Raw genomic sequence first — 26531 nt, forward strand, 5'->3', positions numbered from 1 at the left:
TGTAAACACAAATATCTGTTGGGTTGCAGTGGGTCACAAGAACTGGCCTAAAATCACAACTTTTTATATTACCCCATACATTGTAACATCACTGCAACATACATACAGTACATGTAAAAAGTATGCTGCTCCAATATGGATTCATTATAGGTATTGTTTTATTATTACAGAGAATAAGGAAATCTTTTTTTAAAATGTGAATTATTTGATTAAAAAGGAGTCTACTGGAGATGACATTCCCGTAATTTAGAACTTTCGATCCCATAACTGTAAAGGTGGCCATACACGGGCAGATAAAGCTGCCGATATCGGTCGTTTGGACCGATTTGACAGCTTATCTGCCCGTGTATGGGGGCTTCCGACGGGTCTTCCCGATCGATATCTGGCCACGATATCGATCGGGAAGGTTGGATTTTTACCCGACCGACCCGTCGGAGCCGCTTGGCGCATCGTAATTCGATCGTTCGAATTACCCCCGATATAGCCATGCAGTTTAGTGACATATCGGGGAAAGATCCGCTCGTTTGGCGATGTTGCCGACGAGCGGATCTTGGAGTCTATGGCCACCTTAAATAATATAAATCATCATACCTCTGTGATGTCTGACACGGTCTTTCAGACTAGACCTTTTTTGGTCCCTGTGCTTTTTTCTCTTGGCTTTTATATCTTCTGGCTGATTTACTCGTTGATTATAGGATAACTGAAAGGTTTGGAGTTCATCTCTGTTTTGTTTCATAGCACTTGGCTGCCCTTTTTCCCCTGTCACTCTCCAGAGTGGGGAACCAATCATCTCCTCACTTGGTAGAAAGGCTGGAGTTGGCAACGCACCAAAAGTCCTATCTTTCTTTGACATCTGTGACCTTCTGTGATTCCTTTCCTGAGTCTGATGAGACCAAAGGTCTTGCTCATACTGGCTATTCTCAGACATTTTCTTAGGTTTAGCTCTGGTCTCATACATGCTCATACAGACCACATGACTGAGAATCACAATCATAATAAACCCAAATAATTGAATGCAGCTGAAGAGAGACATTCTCCTGCACCTGCAAAGCAAAAAATGAAAGCATTTAGGTACAACTTATGCTTGTTGGTAAACACAATAATATGTTTCTCTTTTGTATTTATAGTTCACATTATGGTCAATGTGAAAGAACATAGTTGACAATTAATTAAATCCTGATTTTCACTAAAATACCAGCAACAGACTTTTGCAATATTTAATGTTACCAGATTGATACTGGGAAGGTTTTAGAATTACCAGTTTTACTATCTGAATTAACAAATAATGTGATGTAAGGAAACATGTTCATCTTAAGTCTCTGATGCTTGCAAAATAGCAAAGTGCAGAATGGTGATACCATTGCATAAGGCAAATATCTGTGTCAGTGAACGTGAAAAATCTTGGGAGGTGAGAAATTTTGGGTTGGTTTAGATGTACAAAAATGCAGAATTATTCATTTGGCAAATAATTCTACAGGCTTCTTATAAACAAACTGAACCTTCCTTTGAAATTATTCACTAAAAGGAATTAGGGGATATTATATATAACAGAGCTTGAAACAGCATGCATTTAAAAAGGGGGTGCACTTGTGCATTGTTGGATCCAGAGAAGCTTTGGACATCAGTTTGAAAAATGGATATCAGAAAATCCAGCAGCACACCAAAAATTGCTGTGTGTAAATAGGTGATTTATTTAGCCCATAAGCATTCAAAAGCAAGGCAACGTTTCAGACCCCTCCGGCCCCTTTTTTCAAGGTTTGTTAAAGGGCCCGGAGGGGTCCGAAACGTTGCCTTGCTTTTGAATAAATGAAGATGAAGTTTAACATGTGCATGTCAAGATGGTAACCCTTTATGAATATATTAGCAGAAAACAGAGTGATGTCCAAATTTATGAATAACAAGCACAATAGGTTGGGCACAAGAAACAGAAAAGGATGTTATTTAAAGTGGCACCCAGACTCCAAGGCATGCATATATGATAAAGTAGGCTGCACCAAAGAATACTTCCAGGTGCACAGGCCTGGGAACTTAACAATAAACATAGCATGAACATTTTTAAGCAAATATGAAGCATTAACATAATTAGCAACAACCCTGAAACTTTCTCATGACCAAAGCACTTCCAATTACCTCCCGATTAATTAAGGATACTCTGAACTTCCTAGTAACCATCAGAATGCACAGGAGCATGAAGATCTTTGTTGCAAAAAAAGGAATTCTTAACATAAGTAGAGACAGACTAGACAAAAGATTATTACTATACCAAATGCTTATTAAAAGCATGATAGATGAAAGTGGTAATTATAAAAGTGCTGATGAAAAGAGAAACTTAGGAAATAACAGGCAATCAACATCTCTCTGCAGCCACTGTTAAAGGGGTGGTTCAACTTTAAGGTAACTTTAATTATGTTATAGAGCCAATTCTAAGCAACTTTTCAATTGTTTTTCATTATTCATTTTTTTTATAGTTTTATAGTTATTTGCCTTTTTCTTCTGACACTTTGCAGCTTTCAAATGGGTGTCACTGACTCCCTTCTAAAAAACAAATGCTATGTAAGGCTACAAATGTATTGTTATTGTTACTTTTTATCACTGATCCTTCTATTCAGGCCTCTACTATTCATATTTCAGTCTCTTATACAAATCAATGCATGGTTGCTAGGGTAACTTGCAAATTGAAGAGCTGCTGAATAAAAAGCTAAATAACTCAAAAACCTTCAATAATAAAAAATGAAAACAAATTGCAAATTGTCTAAGAATATCACTCTCTACATCATACTAAAAGTTATCTCAAAGGTGAACAACCCCTTTAACCCTTTAAGTGCCACAGAACGTAGAATCTACGTTCTGTGGATCAAAGGACCAAAGTGCCACAGATCGTAGATTCTACGTTCTGCAGCACTTCCGGGTTTGCGAGCGGAGGAGCGGCTGTTAGAGCCGCTCGCTCCGCTCCTTCACGATCCCCTGCCCCTAGACAACGAGCAGAGCAGGGGATCGAGTGGCCCCTGGGGTGCGATCGCCCAGGGGCCCAAAAACAGCAGCAGGCACGTGTTACTTACGTGTCCTGCTGCTGCAGCCTACACCGCGCCGTAGATCTCCGCCCCCACAGCACAGGGACACAGATGACGTCGCAGATCTCTTCCAGGGGCTCTTCCTGATCGTCTGCAACAGTCTCCAGCGACTTTTTCAGGTTAGTGCAACAATTACACACACAAACACACCAACACACACTTATTACAGTAATACACACTTAGATTCACACTTACACACACTTACACATACATTTTTGGGGATTGGGGGGGTCACTTACACTCACTGCACTTACACACACGTGCACACGCACACATAACATGTAATTTACCATTTGTACACACCCACACGCACATACATGGCATTGTGGCTTTTTTTTTTTTTTCTTATCGCATCGTCTCTTTTTTTGGCTGAAAAAAATGTTTTATTGCCATTACGAATAGCGTATTCGCTAACCGTACTGTGCAATATCTTTTGTATGTTATTTCGGTGATTATATTGCAATTTTGGGTATTTTGGTGCATTTTTAGCCATTTTATTGAATTTTTAGCCATTTTATTGCATTTTCAGCTCTGCGTATGTTGTGTTCACTTGTTTCTAGCCGTATAACCTGTTTGGCCCAGCTAAAATATTCAAACTGTGATTCTGACGGCCGATAACACTAGTCTGGAAAAAAAAACATTGATTTTTGTGGTTTTATTGGATTTTTTTGCATTTCACTCTTTACTGCCTTATTTTGTTTTGCCTTGTAAATTTTATCTACTATATATCCATTTGGGGGTCTCTGTGCGCCACATAGTTTGGTATATCTATGCATATTGGGCATCAAAGTGTTCAGTAGACCCCTGGCGTTCATATTTAGGATGTTTTATGCTGATAAGTTACGAAATGTGTGGCATATAATGGGGTAGAATTCAAGCTATGTGACGATTTTCAGAAATTTGATAAAAACCGTTACGGTCAGCATTGCTTTGCAGTTTGGCAGTTTGCAGTAGAAACACTTATTTACCCATATTGGATTCGTCAGAATGTGTACTTTCTGAAAATATATGGTTTTCTGGGGTCTCTGTACTGTTAGGGGGGTCTAATGTCGCATAATACACACACCAGGTGCTCATATTGCAGCAGCCAGCGCGTCAGCCGTGAAAATGTATATACACTATTGTCATTTGGGGGTCTCTGTGCGCCACATAGTTTGGTATATCTATGCATATTGGGCATCAAAGTGTTCAGTAGACCCCTGGCATTCATATTTAGGATGTTTTATGCTGATACGTTACGAAATGTGTGGCATATAATGGGGTAAAATTCAAGCTTTGTGACGATTTTCAGAAATTTTATAAAAACCGTTATGTTCAGCATTGCTTTGCAGTTTGGCAGTTTGCAGTAGAAACACTTATTTACCCATATTGGATTCGTCAGAATGTGTACTTTCTGAAAATATATGGTTTTCTGGGGTCTCTGTACTGTTAGGGGGGTCTAATGTCGCATAATACACAAACCAGGTGCTCATATTGCAGCAGCCAGCGCATCAGCCGTGAAAATGTATATACACTATTGTCATTTGGGGGTCTCTGTGCGCCACATAGTTTGGTATATCTATGCATATTGGGCATCAAAGTGTTCAGTAGACCCCTGGCGTTCATATTTAGGATGTTTTATGCTGATACGTTATGAAATGTGTGGCATATAATGGGGTAAAATTCAAGCTTTGTGACGATTTTCAGAAATTTGATAAAAACCGTTATGTTCAGCATTGCTTTGCAGTTTGGCAGTTTGCAGTAGAAACACTTATTTACCCATATTGGATTCGTCAGAATGTGTACTTTCTGAAAATATATGGTTTTCTGGGGTCTCTGTACTGTTAGGGGGGTCTAATGTTGCATAATACACACACCAGGTGCTTATATTGCAGCAGCCAGCGCGTCAGCCGTGAAAATGTATATACACTATTGTCATTTGGGGGTCTCTGTGCGCCACATAGTTTGGTATATCTATGCATACTGGGCATCAAAGTGTTCAGTAGACCCCTGGCGTTCATATTTAGGATGTTTTATGCTGATAAGTTACGAAATGTGTGGCATATAATGGGGTAGAATTCAAGCTTTGTGACGATTTTCAGAAATTTGATAAAAACCGTTATGTTCAGCATTGCTTTGCAGTTTGGCAGTTTGCAGTAGAAACACTTATTTACCCATATTGGATTCGTCAGAATGTGTACTTTCTGAAAATATATGGTTTTCTGGGGTCTCTGTACTGTTAGGGGGGTCTAATGTCACATAATACACACACCAGGTGCTCATATTGCAGCAGCCAGCGCGTCAGCCGTGAAAATGTATATACACTATTGTCATTTGGGGGTCATTGTGCGCCACATAGTTTGGTATATCTATGCATATTGGGCATCAAAGTGTTCAGTAGACCCCTGGCGTTCATATTTAGGATGTTTTATGCTGATAAGTTACGAAATGTGTGGCATAAAATGGGGTAGAATTCAAGCTTTGTGACGATTTTCCGAAATTTGATAAAAACCGTTATGTTCAGCATTGCTTTGCAGTTTGGCAGTTTGCAGTAGAAACACTTATTTACCCATATTGGATTCGTCAGAATGTGTACTTTCTGAAAATATATGGTTTTCTGGGGTCTCTGTACTGTTAGGGGGGTCTAATGTCGCATAATACACACACCAGGTGCTCATATTGCAGCAGCCAGCGCGTCAGCCGTGAAAATGTATATACACTATTGTCATTTGGGGGTCTCTGTGCGCCACATAGTTTGGTATATCTATGCATATTGGGCATCAAAGTGTTCAGTAGACCCCTGGCGTTCATATTAAGGATGTTTTATGCTGATACGTTACGAAATGTGTGGCATATAATGGGGTAAAATTCAAGCTTTGTGACGATTTTCAGAAATTTGATAAAAACCGTTATGTTCAGCATTGCTTTGCAGTTTGGCAGTTTGCAGTAGAAACACTTATTTACCCATATTGGATTCGTCAGAATGTGTACTTTCTGAAAATATATGGTTTTCTGGGGTCTCTGTACTGTTAGGGGGGGTCTAATGTTGCATAATACACACACCAGGTGCTTATATTGCAGCAGCCAGCGCATCAGCCGTGAAAATGTATATACACTATTGTCATTTGGGGGTCTCTGTGCGCCACATAGTTTGGTATATCTATGCATACTGGGCATCAAAGTGTTCAGTAGACCCCTGGCGTTCATATTTAGGATGTTTTATGCTGATAAGTTACGAAATGTGTGGCATATAATGTGGTAGAATTCAAGCTTTGTGACGATTTTCCGAAATTTGATAAAAACCGTTATGTTCAGCATTGCTTTGCAGTTTGGCAGTTTGCAGTAGAAACACTTATTTACCCATATTGGATTCGTCAGAATGTGTACTTTCTGTAAATATATGGTTTTCTGGGGTCTCTGTACTGTTAGGGGGTCTAATGTCGCATAATACACACACCAGGTGCTCATATTGCAGCAGCCAGCGCGTCAGCCGTGAAAATGTATATACACTATTGTCATTTGGGGGTCTCTGTGCGCCACATAGTTTGGTATATCTATGCATATTGGGCATCAAAGTGTTCAGTAGACCCCTGGCGTTCATATTTAGGATGTTTTATGCTGATACGTTACGAAATGTGTGGCATATAATGGGGTAAAATTCAAGCTTTGTGACGATTTTCAGAAATTTGATAAAAACCGTTATGTTCAGCATTGCTTTGCAGTTTGGCAGTTTGCAGTAGAAACACTTATTTACCCATATTGGATTCGTCAGAATGTGTACTTTCTGAAAATATATGGTTTTCTGGGGTCTCTGTACTGTTAGGGGGGGTCTAATGTCGCATATTACACACACCAGGTGCTTATATTGCAGCGCCAGAGCGCGTCAGCCGTGAAAATGTATATACACTATTGTCATTTGGGGGTCTCTGTGCGCCACATAGTTTGGTATATCTATGCATATTGGGCATCAAAGTGTTTAGTAGACCCCTGGCGTTCATATTTAGGATGTTTTATACTGATAAGTTACGAAATGTGGGGCATATAATGGGGTAAAATTCAAGCTTTGTGACGATTTTCAGAAATTTGATAAAAACCGTTATGTTCAGCATTGCTTTGCAGTTTGGCAGTTTGCAGTAGAAACACTTATTTACCCATATTGGATTCGTCAGAATGTGTACTTTCTGAAAATATATGGTTTTCTGGGGTCTCTTTACTGTTAGGTGGTCTAATGTCGCATAATACACACACCAGGTGGTTATATTGAAGCAGCCAGCGCGTCAGCCGTGAAAATGTCTATACATATTGTCATTTGGGGGTCTCTGTGCGCCACAAAGTTTGGTATATCTATGCACATTGGGCATCAAACTGTTTAGTAGACCCATATGTTTATATTTAGGATGCTTTATGCTGGTAATGATACATGGACAATACGATGCTGGAAAGTTGAAGCTTTGAGGCAATTTCCAGATATTTCAGCAAAACCGCCAAATTTGGCAAAGCCTTGCGACTCAGTAGTTTGGAGCAGAAAGGCATGGGTACCCATTTTAGATTCTGTAGAATGTGTACTTTCCAAAAATATATGGGGTTGGGGGGTAAACATATATTTCTGTGTTTTTACCCCACAAAAATGCAGTCAATGTGTTGATTTTTCATTAGATGAAGTTACCCACAGGACAATTTGTATGTGCTAACTTCATTTTGGGGCCTCTAAATGCCATATACTTTGGTAAACCTATGAACAATGGCCACCAAAATGTTCAGAGGAACCCTGGCAATCATATTTAGGGTGCTTTTTCTTAGTACGTAATGACACATGGGTGATATGGTGCTGGGAAGTTGAAGCTTTGAGGCAATTTTCAGATATTTCACCAAAACCGACAACTTTGGGAAAGCCTTGCGACTCAGTAGTTTGGAGCAATAAGGCATGGGTACCCATTTTAGATTCTGTAGAATGTGTACTTTCCAAAAATGTATGGGTTTGGGGGGTCAACATATATTTCTGTGTTTTTACCCCACAAAAATGCAGTCAATGTGTTGATTTTTCATTAGCTGAAGTTACCCACGGGACTGTTTGTATGCGCTAACTTCATTTTGGGGCCTCTAAATGTCAGATACTTTGGTAAACCTATGAACAATGGCCACCAAACTGTTCGGAGGAACCCTGGCAATCATATTTAGGGTGCTTTTTCTTGGTGCATAACGATACATGGGTGATATGGTGCTGAGAAGTTGAAGCTTTGAGGCAATTTTCAGATATTTCACCAAAACCGACAATTGTGGGAAAGCCTTGCGACTCAGTAGTTTGGAGCAGAAAGGCATGGGTACCCATTTTAGATTCTGTAGAATGTGTACTTTCCAAAAATATATGGGTTTTGGGGGGTAAACATATATTTCTGTGTTTTTACCCCAAAAAAATGCAGTCAATGTGTTGATTTTTCATTAGCTGAAGTTACCCACGGGACTGTTTGTATGCGCTAACTTCATTTTGGGGCCTCTAAATGCCAGATACTTTGGTAAACTTATGAACAATGGCCACCAAAATGTTCAGAGGAACCCTGGCAATCATATTTAGGGTGCTTTTTCTTAGTACGTAATGACACATGGGTGATATGGTGCTGGGAAGTTGAAGCTTTGAGGCAATTTTCAGATATTTCACCAAAACCGACAACTTTGGGAAAGCCTTGCGACTCAGTAGTTTGGAGCAATAAGGCATGGGTACCCATTTTAGATTCAGTAGAATGTGTACTTTCCAAAAATGTATGGGTTTGGGGGGTAAACATATATTTCTGTGTTTTTACCCCACAAAAATGCAGTCAATGTGTTGATCTTTCATTAGCTGAAGTTACCCACAGGACTATTTGTATGCACTAACTTCATTTTGGGGCCTCTAAATGCCAGATACTTTGGTAAACCTAAGAACAATGGCCACCAAACTGTTCGGAGGAACCCTGGCAATCATATTTAGGGTGCTTTTTCTTGGTGCATAATGATACATGGGTGATATGGTGCTGGGAAGTTGAAGCTTTGAGGCAATTTTCAGATATTTCACCAAAACCGACAATTGTGGGAAAGCCTTGCGACTCAGTAGTTTGGAGCAGAAAGGCATGGGTACCCATTTTAGATTCTGTAGAATGTGTACTTTCCAAAAATATATGGGTTTTGGGGGGTAAACATATATTTCTGTGTTTTTACCCCACAAAAATGCAGTCAATGTGTTGATTTTTCATTAGCTGAAGTTACCCACAGGACTGTTTGTATGGGCTAACTTAATTTTGGGGCCTCTAAATGCCAGATACTTTGGTAAACTTATGAACAATGGCCACCAAAATGTTCAGAGGAACCATGGCAATCATATTTAGGGTGCTTTTTCTTGGTGCATAACGATACATGGGTGATATGGTGCTGAGAAGTTGAAGCTTTGAGGCAATTTTCAGATATTTCACCAAAACCGACAATTGTGGGAAAGCCTTGCGACTCAGTAGTTTGGAGCAGAAAGGCATGGGTACCCATTTTAGATTCAGTAGAATGTGTACTTTCCAAAAATATATGGGTTTTGGGGGGTAAACATATATTTCTGTGTTTTTACCCCACAAAACTGCAGTCAATGTGTTGATCTTTCATTAGCTGGTTACCCACGGGACTGTTTGTATGCGCTAACTTCATTTTGGGGCCTCTAAATGCCAGATACTTTGGTAAACTTATGAACAATGACCACCAAAATGTTCAGAGGAACCCTGGCAATCATATTTTGGGTGCTTTTTCTTAGTACATAATGATAAATGGGCGATATGGTGCTGGGAAGTTGAAGGTTTGAGGAAATTTTCAGATATTTCACCAAAACCGACAATTTTGGGAAAGCCTTGCGACTCAGTAGTTTGGAGCAGAAAGGCATGGGTACCCATTTTAGATTCAGTAGAATGTGTACTTTCCAAAAATATATGGGTTTGGGGGGTAAACATATATTTCTGTGTTTTTACCCCACAAAAAATGCAGTCAATGTGTTGATTTCTCAGTAGCTGAAGTAAAGTCCTGAACAATTTGGATGTGCTAACTACATATTGGTGTCTCTAAATGCCAGATACTTTGGTAAAACTATGCATAATGGGTATCAAACTGTTCAGTGGACCCCTGGCAATCATATTTCAGGTGCTTTTTCTTGGTACCTAATATAGTTTGGGATATGCGGAGCAGCAAAATAAAACCTTTGAAATGATTTTTCAGAATTTTGAATTTTTTGTTGAAAAACCACTATGTTCAGACAAGCTTTTATGTTTGGTAGTTGGGAGTAGAGAGACATAGTTACCCATTTTGTAATCGGCAGAATGTGTACTTTTCAAAAATGTATGGTTTTCTGGGGTAAACCTACGGTTTCAGGATTTTTTGCCTTGGAATCTAAAGCATGCCGTTTTCTGCCTTAGTGCTTTCAAAATTCGGTAATATACTGCCGGGAGTTTTTGCTGTACAGAAATCCTAAATCTCCCTAAAACTATACATATCTGGTATTGGCACGTTCGAGAGACATAAGGCTTTCCAAATCAGTTGGATTTTCATCCGTAAAATGAAATATTTTTCTGGTATAAATTGATATACGATGAAAAATGGTAATTTTTCATTTTTTTTTGGTATTTAGCACTATAAATTTTTTTGCACAGGTGGAAATACATGAAAACTCAGGCAGATTTAGAAAGCTCAGTTTCTACCGAAAAAAACAATGTATAGTTTTCCTAGGTAAACTATAGGTTTCCCCTCAGAAAATGCCCCTAAAGTGAGAGAGCACAAAATGTTTCAAAAACGGCTGGCATTTCGCGTAACCAAAATGTGAAATTCTGCTGGCACTTAAAGGGTTAAGCAACATACCAGTATAGGGGTTTGTGGAACAGTTGGTATCCAGTGCTCTTGGTATGGCAAGAGAATGAACAATTTACAAAAATCCCTCAAGAACCTTGACATGGATTTCATGAGAGAATCATAAAGGTTTTAAGAAGTCACAAAGAGCATCAGAAGTGATGTCCAGTGCTCCATATCCTGTGTCACCAGATCCAAAATGGCGGTGCAACATCATTACACTGACATAATATCACTGCCCCTGCAAGTAATGTCAGAGCGATGCATATTGGCACCAAATTTAAAATGAATAAATGCCAAGCACCATCATTCTTTCAAATAAATAGAAATATAGTCCCTTGAAATGAAATTTGAATTCAATATAAATTTTTTGACGTTTTGTAAAAACATTTTACTGATTCACTATATTGATCCCCATATATCCAATACTCATCACTAGAAGCAGTATCCTTTTTAATTGTTGCTTTATAAATACTTGATTAGAATATAAAATGACACACTACATCTCCTGTTTTTAATAATAATATTCTATTTTTTAACTAAAATACTTAACTGGCTTGGTAAGTTCCCTCAAAAAAGACAAGCACTATACATCTGCAGGGGGCTTGCTGAATTCACTGATATTAAGCCTGGATCTACAATCCACTCCTTTGTGTGTTAGTACTTACTAAAGAATGGAGCTTGATTCACAGAGTTTAAGTCTGAAAATTATATGGTTAGCTAAAAGCTATAAACACCAACAAATGAGAAATAATGGAAGTTCAGTATCAACAGTGGACTCCCAGTGTAGATGTTCAGTGGGTCACCCAAGGGTTTGTCATTAAATTAGTAAAGATTGTCTTATATGAACTGAGTTGTTTACTGGCAAGAACATGAACGGACACTATCTGCACAAGGAAAATGTGCTCCAGATTCACATGCAAATTAGTTTAATTAATCATTCTGATGTTTCCTTTTAATTTAACTCCATCCAATTTATTCTCTCCCTGCTGCTACACATACTGTATATGCAAAAGGACGCCTCCTCCTTTAGATGAAGGACTCTGCCAGGACAGAACAGCTGCTGTGATCACCAACAGTGCTGCCCAGCTGGTCTTGGCAAAGACCTTCCTTCATGGAGTGAAATCATATAAGATTAGCCTGAAAATGCCTAATTCAGTTTCTATTCTTTAGCATATATATATATATAGATATATAGATATATAGATATATAGATATATAGATATATAGATATATAGATATATAGATATATAGATATATAGATATATAGATATATAGATAGATATATAGATATATAGATATAGATATATATATATATATAGATATATATATATATATATATATATATATATATATATATATATATATATATATATAGATATATAGATATATAGATATATATATAGATATATATATAGATAGATAGATATATATATATAGATATATAGATATATATTATGTTAACAACAACAATAATAATAATATTAGCAAATATGACCCATTTGTTGAATGGACAATATTTTGATGATGTTTTTGGTTTCATTATTGTACTTCTTATCTTAAAAATAAATCATTTTACACTCTTGGGAGGAGTTATCAAATTAATTAGTATCTTGATCTCATTCTGTCTTAACGGGTGTCAGCGAAGTTAATGAATGATCAGATAATACAGAGGCTACTAGTGAAACAAGCACATTTCACTTTGCTGAAGAATTTGTGAAAGTGTGAAAAAATTCCCAAAACATATGCATTGAGTCAAGGGAAAGGCAAACCTATATTGCAGTTACAGGTATAAGACATGAAAAGTTCTCTCACTGTGACTGCCACGCCCCTGTGAAATATATCACTTTTTCCCTTGAGTTGGTGTTCCTGCTAGCATGTAGCAATCTAATAGCCCCTATAAAATAGACTTTACTTGACCTTTAAGGCATGTTTTGCTCTGCAATAGCATATATATTGGCCTTCATTGTTAGAAAAGCTTATTTCCATTACTCCACAACTGTTCTTTACAGAAAAAAAAAATGCTCCCATGTTGCCAATTTCTTTAAAACATGGCGCCTGCACAGCTTCCTCCGCATGGACTTCAATCTGATCCGATTGTTGATGTAGAAGGCAAGGAGTGCATAATAATAATGTCTGTGTTTTTCCAGCATTTTTTTCTGGCAAAACAAAATGATGCGTGAAATTCGAGTATGAATTTGTGAAAATGCTAATTAAGTTTTCTTGTCCCTTGAGGCTACTTGTGTTGCTATAAACTTAAAATATAAACTATAAAATCACTATAATTTTCTTTTGCCAATGTAACTTTCCTTTTTGCTTTCACTTTGTGAATTGGTTTACACTTTCAGTTTCTTCCACATCTCTACCTTAGGGAAGTATTTTCTAAAATTTGACTTTTTTTTACGGTAATAAGAAAAAATTTGACTATACTCCCACACCCCCTTAATTATTCTCGAAAAAGTGTGGCAATTTGAATAGTTTGACTTTTTTCGAATTGAAGCTCCGAAAACTCAAATTGTTTCAGTTTTCCCCTTTAAAAACTCGACCAGAAAAAAATCAAGGTTTAATAAATAGGCCCCTTAATATTGTGTGAGTTTAAATCTTTTGACAACAAAAAGTGACAGTTTTATGTTAATAGATCATAGAAACGTTTACATTTCTCAACTATTCGGTATTCTGACTTTTGCAGAAAAACAGATGATTCACACTCTGTTGCAGCACTCAAAAATAGAAGGAGTCAAAATTCCGTAACCCTGAACATGTCAGTTTTGCAGTATGGCATTCCCAGCACCATATTGCAATACTCTAATAACAGAAACTGCATTTTCAAAACATTTACCTTGCTGTTATACTAAGATTAGTAATTGCTTTGTGTATTATTGTGCTAAGCAAGACTGTCGGGGGAATGTAATAAAAGTCGCTAACGCAAAAACTATTCGCAATGCGAAAAGTTATGCCTTTGCGCGAACAAATTTTGCTTTGTGCGAATTTAATATAGCTTTTGCGAGCCCTGAAACTGTTTAGCGACCACTTCCGACAGTGAAAGACCGTTTGCAAATTTTATAGTTTGCGCTAATGCGCAGTCAATGTAATAAAACTTCTTACTGAAAAAGTCGTTATGTTTGCTCCAAAAGATTACAACACCTTCAAGCACATCTTATGAGTGCGCAATTAAGATTCGCAATGCAGTAACAGTTTAAGGAACAATATTACATTGCGAGATGTGGATTTTTAGTCTTATTGGTGCGAATTGTTTTGCTCTTTGCGACTTTTATTACATTCCCCTGTATATATCTGTATTTCTGCAATGTTAATTGGAGAGAAACTGCCAATTTAGAAACAAATTTTGCACAGGGCAGTTTTGGTAGCATTGCACTTGTGTATGTCAGTGTGTATACTGATATAACAAGAAATATAACTTCCATTAAATGCATAACCTACTTAAGATAGTAGATACAACTACATATCATTGCCTTCCCTACCAAACCAACGACTGGGGGTACACTTTCACATAGTAGCAGAGAGTACTGTGCTTCACATCAATACCCCCCACATTACAATTTACTGCCTCTCCTCTCAGGCTACAAATACTTGTGTTTTTATCAAGACGGGACTGTTTTAGTTCTACATAAATTCTGAGTCTACGAGCTTGGCAGGACCAAGGACTTCATGTTGAGCTTGAATTAAAGTCTCATTAAACATCAAAGATATATACCCCAGCAACTCCACATGCTGGTTTCCCACCATAGTACTCTTATTGTTACTTTCTGGAGCAGATATTAACGGTTTTCCATGAGAGTGAATACAAAGAGAAAGCTTTGGCTTCTATAATGATGCAGCTAAGGTGGGCATAAAGAAGCTCAAGGCTCTTATGAAAGATGTTTTTGTTCCCTACCTCCGATATTCCACAAAGGATTTATGTGAGAGATGAACATACATAGGAGGGTGACCAGTTCACAGCATCACAGGCAGCAACATTGCATAGGAGATTATTTTTTTTTATCTAAACACCAAATGTAAACCATCAGAGGAATATTCTTCCTTTTATTGTTAGTTAGAACCAAGGATATTTATCTTTTCAATCTAAGTAGGTCCTTGTGAGCCTTCTATCCTTGTTGTACTGAAATCCTTATTTGATTTTGAAATCCTTGTTTGATATAAAGCAGGCTGTTTCAGCTATCATGTAGTGAATACAGATCTTTTACATAGTTACATAGTTACATAGTTACATAGTTAAATTGGGTTGAAAAAAGACAAAGTCCATCAAGTTCAACCCCTCCAAATGAAAACCCAGCATCCATACACACACCCCTCCCTACTTTTAATTAAAATTCTATATACCCATACCTATATTAACTATAGAGTTTAGTATCACAATAGCCTTTAATATTATGTCTGTCCAAAAAATCATCCAAGCCATTCTTAAAGGCATTAACTGAATCAGCCATCACAACATCACCCGGCAGTGCATTCCACAACCTCACTGTCCTGACTGTGAAGAACCCTCTACGTTGCTTCAAATGAAAGTTCTTTTCTTCTAGTCTAAAGGGGTGGCCTCTGGTACGGTGATCCACTTTATGGGTAAAAAGGTCCCCTGCCATTTGTCTATAATGTCCTCTAATGTACTTGTAAAGTGTAATCATGTCCCCTCGTAAGCGCCTTTTTTCCAGAGAAAACAACCCCAACCTTGACAGTCTACCCTCATAATTTAAGTCTTCCGTCCCTCTAACCAATTTAGTTGCACGTCTCTGCACTCTCTCCAGCTCATTTATATCCCTCTTAAGGACTGGAGTCCAAAACTGAACTGCATACTCCAGATGAGGCCTTTTTGTGCACGTTTTATGGCAAAATCTGCTTGAGCAAGCACATGTATTTAGATAAATGGTTTATATTTTTTCACTTCTTATTTCACACTTTTTTTGTGGTTGCAAACTATCAATTTCATTTACTAAAAATTGTGGATTGAAAGTAGGACTGTGACCGAACTGTGACTAAACAATGTGGGCACTGACATTTTTACCATACGCTAAAAATACAGTAGAAAAACAGTGACAATGTTACAATGACCTTTCCTAAATACTGAGTACCGGTTTCAATATCTTAGCAGAACTGAAAGTACACGAGTAAGGGTTAGCAATGTATGAAGCTACTATTCACATCAGACTTCTTGCCACTAGATCTGTTCACACATAGGCTGATCTCTGTGTGTTAAGTCTGAGGCATCCATTACAGCTGAAAGGTGTCTGTGATGTTCAGACATTCTAGAAGAATAACATACTAGAGGGGTTATTTATCAAAGATTGAGTCTGTAAGGTACTCAAATGTTTTCTTATTTAAGAAAAAAACGAAATGTAAAAAAACTAGTCTGAATGCAATCAAGGTGAAAACTTGAATACTCAAAATGATCAGGTTATCAGCCAAAAAAAACTTGAATACCTCGAATTGATCAAGTTTTCAAGCGCAGACCACTGGAAAAAAACCTGAAAAACATGAAGTCTAAAAACATCTTCAAATGGCTCAATGGACCTCTACCGTTGACTTCTACATGACCTCAACAGGTTTTACCTGGAGTCTTTTTCGGATTCTGGCTTTTTGCAGGTTCAGGGCATAATAAATCTCGAAAAAATTTAAGTTTTTTTTAGTCCCTAACAATTTGAGTTTTTACTAAAACTATCCTTGAAAAACTAAATTTTTTTTGGGAAAACACAATTCAACCTTTAATAAATAACAAAGCTGAAGAAAAACTGCATATTATCTCTGAAAATATAAAAGAAAACACAATTAATCAATTAATTTAAGCAAAGAAGTATTTTTTAAGTTAGAAACCAGCATTTTAGTATTAACGTGATAAATCATGCTCAGATGACAGCAACAGTAATTAATACTACAGCTTGTATGTTTTGAAAATACTTGCAAATAACACATGATCTCTGTCAGATCAAAAACTCTGATATCCTACAAATAGGTAAAATATAAATATCTCTGTTAAAGGGGTTGTCCCTATTAATTTTAATATTTAGCAGACAATGGTATTCACCAGAGACACTGGGAGGAAGTCAGGCATAGTTTTGGAAGTCAGAAAAAATATAAATGAAAAAAAGCCTTTATATAGAGATAAGCAATAAAAATGTAGCTTCACAACACTTTCATTTTTTTATTTTATTTTACAGTGACAGAATTTTTAACTGTCCTGGATAGTGGTAGAATAGGGAGACTTAGAACTCAAATGAAACTAAAGACCAGCTGAAAAATTAAGAATAGACTTGTAACATACAGTACAGGTATGGAACCTGCTATCCAAAATGCTCAGGACCTGGGGTTTTCCGGATAATGCATCTTTCCGTAATTTGGATCTTCATACTGTAAGTCTACTAGAAAATCATGTAAACATTAAATAAACCCAATAGGCTGGTTTTGCTTCCAATAAGAATAAATTATATCTTAGTTTGGATCAAGTACAAATTATAATTTACAGAGACAAAGGTAATCATCTCTAAAATTTGGATTATTTTGAGTTATTTTAAGATTTCTGGATAGCAGGTTTCTGGATAATGGATTCCTTACCAGTAGTACTATTTTTCAATGCAAAATTCAAGTAATAAAGCACTTTTGTGAAATAACAAATATCTTTAACTTGAAAAAAATCAACTCATCCGCAAGCACAACATTAGTCTTTTGTACTCTGAGATTCTCTACTCAACTCAACAAAAAAACAAAAGCAATGCTTAAATGGGAACAAAGATTAGGGGAATCCCTAGAGGAAGAAGAATGGGAGAAAATACACAGAAATATGACAAAAGCATCCATTAACATCTGCATAAAAAGAAAAAGTATACAAACTATACTGTGACTGGTACTATACACCCAAAGAACTTTACTACACAGATGGTTTAACACAACAAACTCATGCCCACGCGGATGTGGATTAATAGCAGACAAAATGCACATGTGGTGGACATGTCCATGATAAAACAGACATGGAAATAGGTATTTAAAGCAATAAATGAAACCTTGGCTACGGACCTACCACTTGACCCATGGCTGCATCTTTTATTAAGAAAACCAAACCAGACCACAGCAAATGAACATAAACTATGCACACAAATATGTCTAACCCCACCAACAATGCAGGACATACGGAACAAACTCTGGTGGACGATGGAGATGGAGAAACTCCCAGCATTAATGAACAATAAAATAAGAAGAAGTTTGGAATATATGGTTGTTCACGTTTATTTTGACTGTACCAATCCCTTTTAAATAACTGGGATGAGTTTTTCCTTCACTTATCTGTATGTTTAAGACAAAACTACCACAATATCTTGTATTTGAAATAAACTGAACCTATTGCCTAATGCTTCCTTGCACATATCTAAGTTCCCTTGATAAAACAGTAATCACTCTTGAAGATGATAAAGAAGTGTGTTCATTTCTCCATTTTGCATTAAAATTAATTCCGCTAAAAAAAATGAACAAATGATTGCAAATGGAAATTTTAAAATGAAGTATAGGATCCTTTATCTGGAAACCAGAAAGCTCTGAATTATGGGATTGCCATCTCTTATGGGGCAAATTCACTATGGCGCGAAGCGCCGAACGCTAGCGTTAATTCGCTAGCGTTTGGCATTTTCGCTACTGCGCAAATTCACTAACGAACGCTGGTGTAGCTTCGCTAGTGTTACTTCGCAACCTTACGCCAGACGAATCTTCGCTAGCGACGAAACTACGCAAATTCAATAACTTGCGCAGTGTAGTGAACGCTACCTTTTACGCTAGACTTCCTTCGCCACCTCAGACCTGGCGAAGCGCAATAGAGTAGATAGGGATTGTTTAAAAAAAAGTCAATTTTTTTTCTAAGTCCCAAAAAACGCTGGCGTGTTTTCTACATGATGGCTGATAGGCTGAAAAAGATCGAAAATTTTTTGGGGCTCCCCTTCCTCCCCCCTACATTTCCTGACTCATGGCAACTTACCTAGACAGTGGGCACATGTGTAGGGCAAAATAAAATTTTTATTTGCAGATTTGAAGGTTTTCTAGGCATTTGTAGTGCAGATACGTGTTCCTCCATTGAAATTTGAATTTCGCGCCGTATGCAAATTAGCCTTCGCTAGCGCAACTTCGCTTTATATAGCGAAACAACGCTAGCGCAACTCCGCAACCTTACGCTACCCCTGTGCGCAACTTCGGATTTTAGTGAATTTGCGAAGTGCTGGCGAAACTACGCCTGGCGAAGTGCGGCGAAGTGCGGCGAAGTTGCGCCTGGCGCAACTTCGCATCTTAGTGAATTTGCCCCATGGACTCCAATTTAATCAAATAATTAAATATTTAAAAAAAAATTATGCTGTTATAATAAAACAGTACATGTATTTAATTCCAACTAAGATATAATAAATCCTTATTAGAGGCAAAACAATGCTATTGGGTTTATTTAATGTTTAAATGATTTTTTAGCAGATTTAAGGTATGGAGTTCCAGAAAACTACAAGTCCTAAGCATTCTGGAAAATAGGTCTCATACCTGTAGTTGCAAACCTTAATGTAATCTTTTGAATTCATTGGAATAAGCTTTGAATATACATAGGTATAAGCAAAGACAAAATGTTTTCCAAACTGTACTAACAGCTGAAAACAGTGTTGAATACACAAAGGTGTATGGTGCACCTGTGGTGTGTTGGCATCTGCTGTATTAACAGGCAGATGAACACAGCTTGAACAAAGGTAAAAATAGAGATTACAGATCATATGATAAAACAATTATCTATGTACCTATTGAGTATGAATCAGCTGATGGACTATAAATAGCACAGATAGATTGTCAGTCATTTCATTAAAGTGTTGCTTTTACTGGTAGTGCAAATATAATAGGAAACTATATTACTGCTTTTATCTTAGTTCTAGCTCTCCTTACCATACAGGGAATGCAGCAACATAACCATTTAAGGATAACACAAAATTAAAACCTGGCAAGCTTTAAAAGTTTTGGAAAGAACACAATTATAGAAATGAAAGAATCCATGAAGACGTCTTTTTTTTTTTTTTTTTTAAACATTTTGTTTGAATATATATACATATACATATACATATACATATATATATATATATATATATATATATATATATATATATATATATATTTATATTAATATAGTTTTATGGTTACATGTTCAATTTTGGCATGTATGGTTAGATCCTAGCCCTTACACATTGTTTTGAACCCTACTGGGATAAAAAATCTAAAGGCATATCCTAAAATCGACTGGTACAGTTCTATCATCTATTTGTGTCCTTGTTGTCCCTGCACTGACATCTAGGTCTTGCAGATAAAGCAAAAATGCGCTTTTATAATGAGTGCACAACATAAATTCACAAAGGGATCATAATGATTAGTGGGAGGACTATGAAACATGATATACAAATCAGAAAAACCGATATGCGAAAGAAGAAGAAAAGATCAATAGTCAATGCAATGGATGGCCAGTGGTAAAGAGATGAGCATGGTTAAAAAAAATGCATTATGTAACAAGTCATCAATTGAAGGCTAGCAAAATGTAAAATGGATATATCCCAGTGGGAAAAACATATAATGCAAAAGCCAAGTAGTGCAATATAAATACTAAAAAGAAAAAAATATATATAAATAGTAACCCTACCCCCACCAACAATGTAGAATCTAGATTGCTGGCAAAAGAGTTGCAGATTCTGCATTCCCCCTCCCTACTTTCACATAAATTATATATACCCATATCTATACTATGTAACCTTGATGACATGGATAACATAAGTGATACCTTTTATAGGCTAACTCAGCAGATTAAAAATGAGAGCTTTTGTGCATGCCTACCATGCTTTAGGCATAGCATAATCTCAGCCAAACAGTTTAAGGATAAAGCTCAGACAAAGAGTTTAAGGATAAAATGGGTTTATATAAACTATTTGCAGTTGTGCACGGTGATGTCATTGCAGTCAATCTGACATTTGCAAATAGCCCAATAAGTTAATTGTTGGTTAATTCCTTGCAAACATCCACAATAATAGTAAACATTTAATTCAAGAAGGCAGTGATTGCATATTGTGGTGTTTAAAGCTAAGAATATTTATTTGTCGAATGCTGACTCTAAAGGTGGCCATAGACGCACAGATAATATCGTACGAAACGAATTTTCGTCCGATATTCGTTGCGTGTATGGTGGAAAAAGAGCCGACCGATATCGGCAGAAGACTTGGATATCGGTCGGCTCGTCGATCGAGCTGGATGGAAAATTTTGATCGGGTGCCTTTGAAGGGACCCACACATCGACCATTGTTAGTGCTGAATCGTCAGATACAGGTAGAATTCTATTGTTTTTTCCCGTATATCTACCTGTATATCTGACAATTCAGCTCTACACGTGTGTATTGAAACGAACGATCTTTCTTGGAAAGATCTTTTCCAAGAAAGATCCTAATTGTTACGTCTATGGCCACCTTAAAGCTAAGATATCTAACAGAGGAAATTGAAAATTAGTATTAAATGGTTTGCAAATTTTTGAAGAATGTGGTTTGGCTAAACACAAGTTACAAGAAAAAAAGGTTTTGCGATAAATAGGATGATAAGGACAAAAGCATTCAGTCATTAGTTATCTTTATTCCACAAAGTCTTTTAGCAAAAACTCTGAGATCTGGAAGGAGAAAGGAAAATTCTAAGTCCAGAGAAAAGCAAAACATAATCATCCAAAGATTAATGTGGGACTTGTAGATACATGTAGGTGCAACAATGTATCCAGATTGCACCTACCTACAAGTCCCAGGTTGATCTTTGGATGATTATGTTTTGCTTTTCTCGTTCTTGTTTTCCTTTCTCCTTCCAGATTTCCAAGTTTTTGCTAAAAGACTTCATGGAATAAAGTTAACTAATCAGGTCAAAGCCTTGTTAAATATACTTTATGCTGATTGTTGAAAATTTTTTTTTGATTGTTAGGACTTTTCACAATATTTTTTATACACATTTGCTTTAGAATTCCTTATGGTTAATTAATTTATGCACCTTATATTGGGTCAATAACTGTATATATCATACGTTAACGATCTAATTTTGATATGCTAATTCAAAAACTTTTTACCACTGTGTGGCGCTATTTGGGATTAATTATGCAAATGTATTCATTAACCAATCATTTTGCTTGTGGGGTGTTAAATTGTATTCACATGCACACTGTTTTATGCTTGACAAAGGGGTATAGCCCGAAACGTTGCTTTTCTGCAAATAAATACGCACGGGGACCTCCCTGCTTGAACTTGCCGTGAATGCCAGTGTATTTGTGCAATTCACACATGGTATTGTCCACCAAACTTGTATAAAAAAATCAGATTTTTACTGTAATGCAATGTTGGCTTGGTATAATGTGATATTATGTTTGTTTATTTACTAAATCTAATAAAAACTTACCTTTAAAAAACAGAGCACGTGTGCAGTAGGGGGCGGGTTGTGTTGGGTGCTGGATGACCTATTGGAGCCAAAATCTGTCCCTGGCAGAGTTGGCAGCTTTTATTAGTCTGCGTATGACCAGCATGGTGGACAGTCCTTGCAATAACTGAATTATTGTACAGAGTTTTAGTCAAAGGTTGAGAATGTGCAGGTCAGGAATACCAGTTGCTAGGGAGCCCTATATTTAATGCCTTCTAAACAACAAGGCACAAATCGGCAACTGTGTTAGCACAGGTATACTTGCCCTATGTTGTATGACATATTTCTAAGGCTGTGTAAAAAATGCCATTGAAATATACCAAAAATCACTAGTTGTAAAATGAACAGTATTATATAGATATATAGATATATAGAAACAACTGATTAGCAGTTCTACAATAGAACATACTACTTGCTTTTGTTTTGCTGACATTGTCACTGATCTGAGGTGGTGTAAAGTATTGGCATAATTCTGAGCGTTAATCTAAAAACAGCAACTTCCTCTATGTTATGGATAACTCCTGAATTGCAATGCATGCCATTAATTCATGTAAGTACTACTATGACCCTTTATACATTTTACACCAACTTGTTTACAAAACTATTTTACGCAGCTTTATAAATATGCTTTTTTTATTTAATATAAACACAAGAGAAGAAATATTTTATTTGCCTTAAATGTTGAAAAAAGTGTGTGTGTGAAATAAATCAGTTTAGAAGTTTACAGGTCCATTTTTGATTACACACCTCATGCTAAAGGTACGAGGGCACATTTTGTTAGACTGTACATTTCTCATATGGTATGGGACCTGTTATCCAGAATACTCGGGACCTGAGGTTTTCCAGATAATGGATCTTTCCATAATTTGAAACTTCATACCTAAAGTCTACTAGAAAATCATGTAAACATTAAATAAACCCAAAAGGCTGGTTTTGCCTCCAAGGGTTAATTATATATTAGTTTTTATCAAGTACAATGTACTATTTTATAATAACAGAAAAAGAAATATTTTTTAAAAATTTTGATTATTTAGATAAAATGGATTTTATGGGAGATGGTCTTTCTATAATTTGTACCTGTTTATTTAAAGGGGACCCGTCACCCAAAAAAATTATTCAAAATCCTATTTTATCAGATTAGTCAAGGAAAATGAACTTTAATTACACAATAAAAATTATTTGAATCTTGTTTTCTTCAGTCTGGGAATTCATAATTATAACAAGCAGGCAGGAGCCATTTTGTGGACACTGTTATTAAGACAAGTCTTGTATCATCTCAGAATCTTGTTTGTGCACCAGAATGGAGGACCCAATGTCCATCCCTATGCCCTGTCTACACAATTGTATGGTAAAAAGAAGTGGGGGAATGTGTGGGGAGCAGTGAGTTCTAGGAAGTGCTGAATTGAAAGTGAAAGTAATTGTCTGCCCCTCCTCTATGCCACGGGCATAGAGGAGGGGCAGACAATATTTGATTGACAGCTGAGATTTTTAAATGAGTTTACAACAGCTATGAATGCTTAAATAAAAAATAGAAATTGGATTTCATGTTTAATTTGAAAAGGACTTTTATTATACAAATGTTTGTGTCTGGGTGACAGGTCCACTTTAAGATATAACATCCTTTTACAAACTGCATATTAAGATGTTTTTAGTACCATCGTTTTATCTAGTGCTGTATGTATAATGTATGTTAATACTTTACAGGTCAAAGAGGCCAGCTGCAAGGATCTGCTGCCTTGCAGACAATTAGTTAATGGGATCAATCAGTAGGAGGAGCAGAGGGAAACAAGCAAATAAAATGAGCTGTAATTATACTGCAAGTAATAGCATGTACACGTGTTCACTTTAATCAAACAAAAAAAAAATTTAGGGGACCCATTTGTGACATTAAAAAGGATTCCAGGGTGAGAGCAATAAAGTGTGGGCAATATCAGTTAATTATTTCAGTATGGCTTGCAAGCAGTGCTAGAGGGTACTAGGTCAGCAGCACAAGCTGAAGTAAGCAAATTGGGATTTCTCCAAAGGACGTTGGGTATGGTGTAAAATGAAGAAAGTGGTATCTGGAGGATCGGAAACTCATTACTATGTATACATCAATATACAGACTAATGAATATGGAAATAAAGCATGGTAGTATGGTGAATTTTTTATATGCTTATGATAGAAATAGCTGAAATATAAACATACATTGCAAGATGTTTTGCTATTTAATACAAACAATGAGAGATAGCTGACAAACAAATGGAAAGTGTATGGAAGCCCATCAGCATTGTTTCTAAAAAATAGCATATTTATTGGTTTTGAAAGTGCTTATATATGCCACTTGAGTATGCAATGATTATAAAGAGTGTATCAAGATTTAAAATAAGTTTCATTGTGTTCTTTTGGGCAGACATGCACTAGAATTCCACATTAAAGCCCAATGTATATAAATGCTGTACTTGTATTTTATCTACCCCAAAAAAGAAAAACAAGTTGACTGGATGAAAAAGCTTAGAGACAGGATAAAGAAGGTAGCTTGGAGATAGGATGATAAAGTAACTGACACCAGTGGGGTAGCATAGTGATTAATCTAGCACCATAATTAAAATGTGCACCATTGAATAATGTCTGCACGTACCACCTTTAAAAAGAAAAGGCAGCAATATGATTTCTGGATGCAACCCCCACCCACATCTACACAAGAGAAAGAAAGAATGGGAAACAGCAGAGACAGAGAAAGAAGGCACACTGTAGGTTGCTAATCACTAAGTAAGCAGAAGCTTATCAAACTGGTAATATAATGCTTAGAATTAAGTGCATATTGAATAACTGCTTAGGAAAAGGAAAACAGGCAGACAGGATATGAACCAAAGTGAGAGATTTGAAAATTAATTTGTGCTCACAAAGACATTAATATCATTCAGATTATAACATATTTAAACAAACAAAACAAAAAATAAGGACTTTAACAAATGGCATACTCATATGAGATATAATGTTATACGTGAGAACCCTCTGGTGGTTATAATTTGCTCTATTTACTCACCCCTCCTAGAGGTTAGATGGGAGCATAGGATGCTGAGAACAATCTGATCCTCTACCTGTTTCAGAGGCTGCTTGCTGAAATCTGCTTGTGTAGCAGCACACAGGCTAGAGTGGAAGTACAGAAGGAGGGGAGGGGTAGCAGGGGGTGTAAAGAGGAGGGTGGGGGAGAAGGCCAATCGAGACCAAAATCTGAGCAGGTATACTAAGCAGTATGGTGAGGGAAAGCATACCGAGTGTTTTAATGTGGTGCCATGAACAGATTAATGATTGCTGTAAATTATATTTATACATTATTAAAAGAACATTAATCTAATGGTTTTGTGTGTTTGTGCTTCTATTGTGTGTCTCTCTATAACGTATGTGTTAGTGGCTCACTTCGATTTTGAAGCAAAAAAAAAAGATATGTTCTTACTATTAAGGTGTGGAAATCGGATATTGTCTAGGTTTAGCGAAACCTTTACAAAACCAAAACAATAAGAAAACTGTCACTAACAAAGCGTCCTCAGCTCCTGCACCCTCCTGTTTGTGTTCCCTGGTGAGGAGAGAGAGGGTCTGGAAACAAAGAGAAGCAATGTGTTAAAAGGAACACAAGGACTTATGTGAATACACAATGGAGTACACTTAGGTTAACTGAATAAAAAAAGCCTAACTGTCTGTATTGTTTACAGTCTACTTTTTTCAATTTGTATGCTGGTATACTCATGCATGCCTAGCTCAGAACTCTCACTTTTGGATCCAGTCTTGCATACAGAGTCGCGCATCCTAGAACATCTGGTCAATGAGCCCGTGGTTTGTTTCTGCAAAGATAAGCAATATTCAGTACAAGCAATACACAATGGTTTGGTGGCCTCGGGCACAGGGCACTTCTAATTAACCCCGTAAGACTGCTGCAGGAGAACTAATGCTCAAGGGGTCAAATCTGTCATTTATTTAAAAATGTTCTTTTTGTCTAAATTGTTTGCAGCACTGTTTTACAGCAAATATTCTAAAAAATGAAGGATTTCGAATGCACATTTTATGCTGCTAATGGATAGCTTCATTTGGATTATGATTTATAAAACAGAATTTTTACTAAACAAAAGTAAGCCAAGCAAGGGGGCACTTACATTATTATGTAAGTGATAAAACCTATTCAGAGCAAATAAATTGTATTTTTTGGCTATATAA

General features: G+C 36.7%; 1 protein-coding gene across 1 annotated transcript in view; it reads right to left on the reverse strand.

Annotated features, from left to right (window-relative positions):
* Positions 1-25485, reverse strand: part of LOC108696368 (draxin) — a 43334-nt gene extending 17849 nt beyond the window's left edge. Inside the window, exons 1-2 of the mRNA XM_018225669.2 lie at positions 25366-25485; positions 592-1043 (exon numbers count right to left, since the gene is read on the reverse strand). Coding sequence (XP_018081158.1) covers positions 592-1033 — 442 coding nt within the window. The 5' untranslated portion in view covers positions 1034-1043; positions 25366-25485. The remainder of the gene's footprint in view (positions 1-591; positions 1044-25365) is intronic.
* Between the last annotated feature and the right edge of the window lie 1046 nt (positions 25486-26531).

Source organism: Xenopus laevis, chromosome 7L, assembly GCF_017654675.1.
Source record: "Xenopus laevis strain J_2021 chromosome 7L, Xenopus_laevis_v10.1, whole genome shotgun sequence".
NCBI classification, from domain to species: Eukaryota; Metazoa; Chordata; class Amphibia; order Anura; family Pipidae; genus Xenopus; species Xenopus laevis.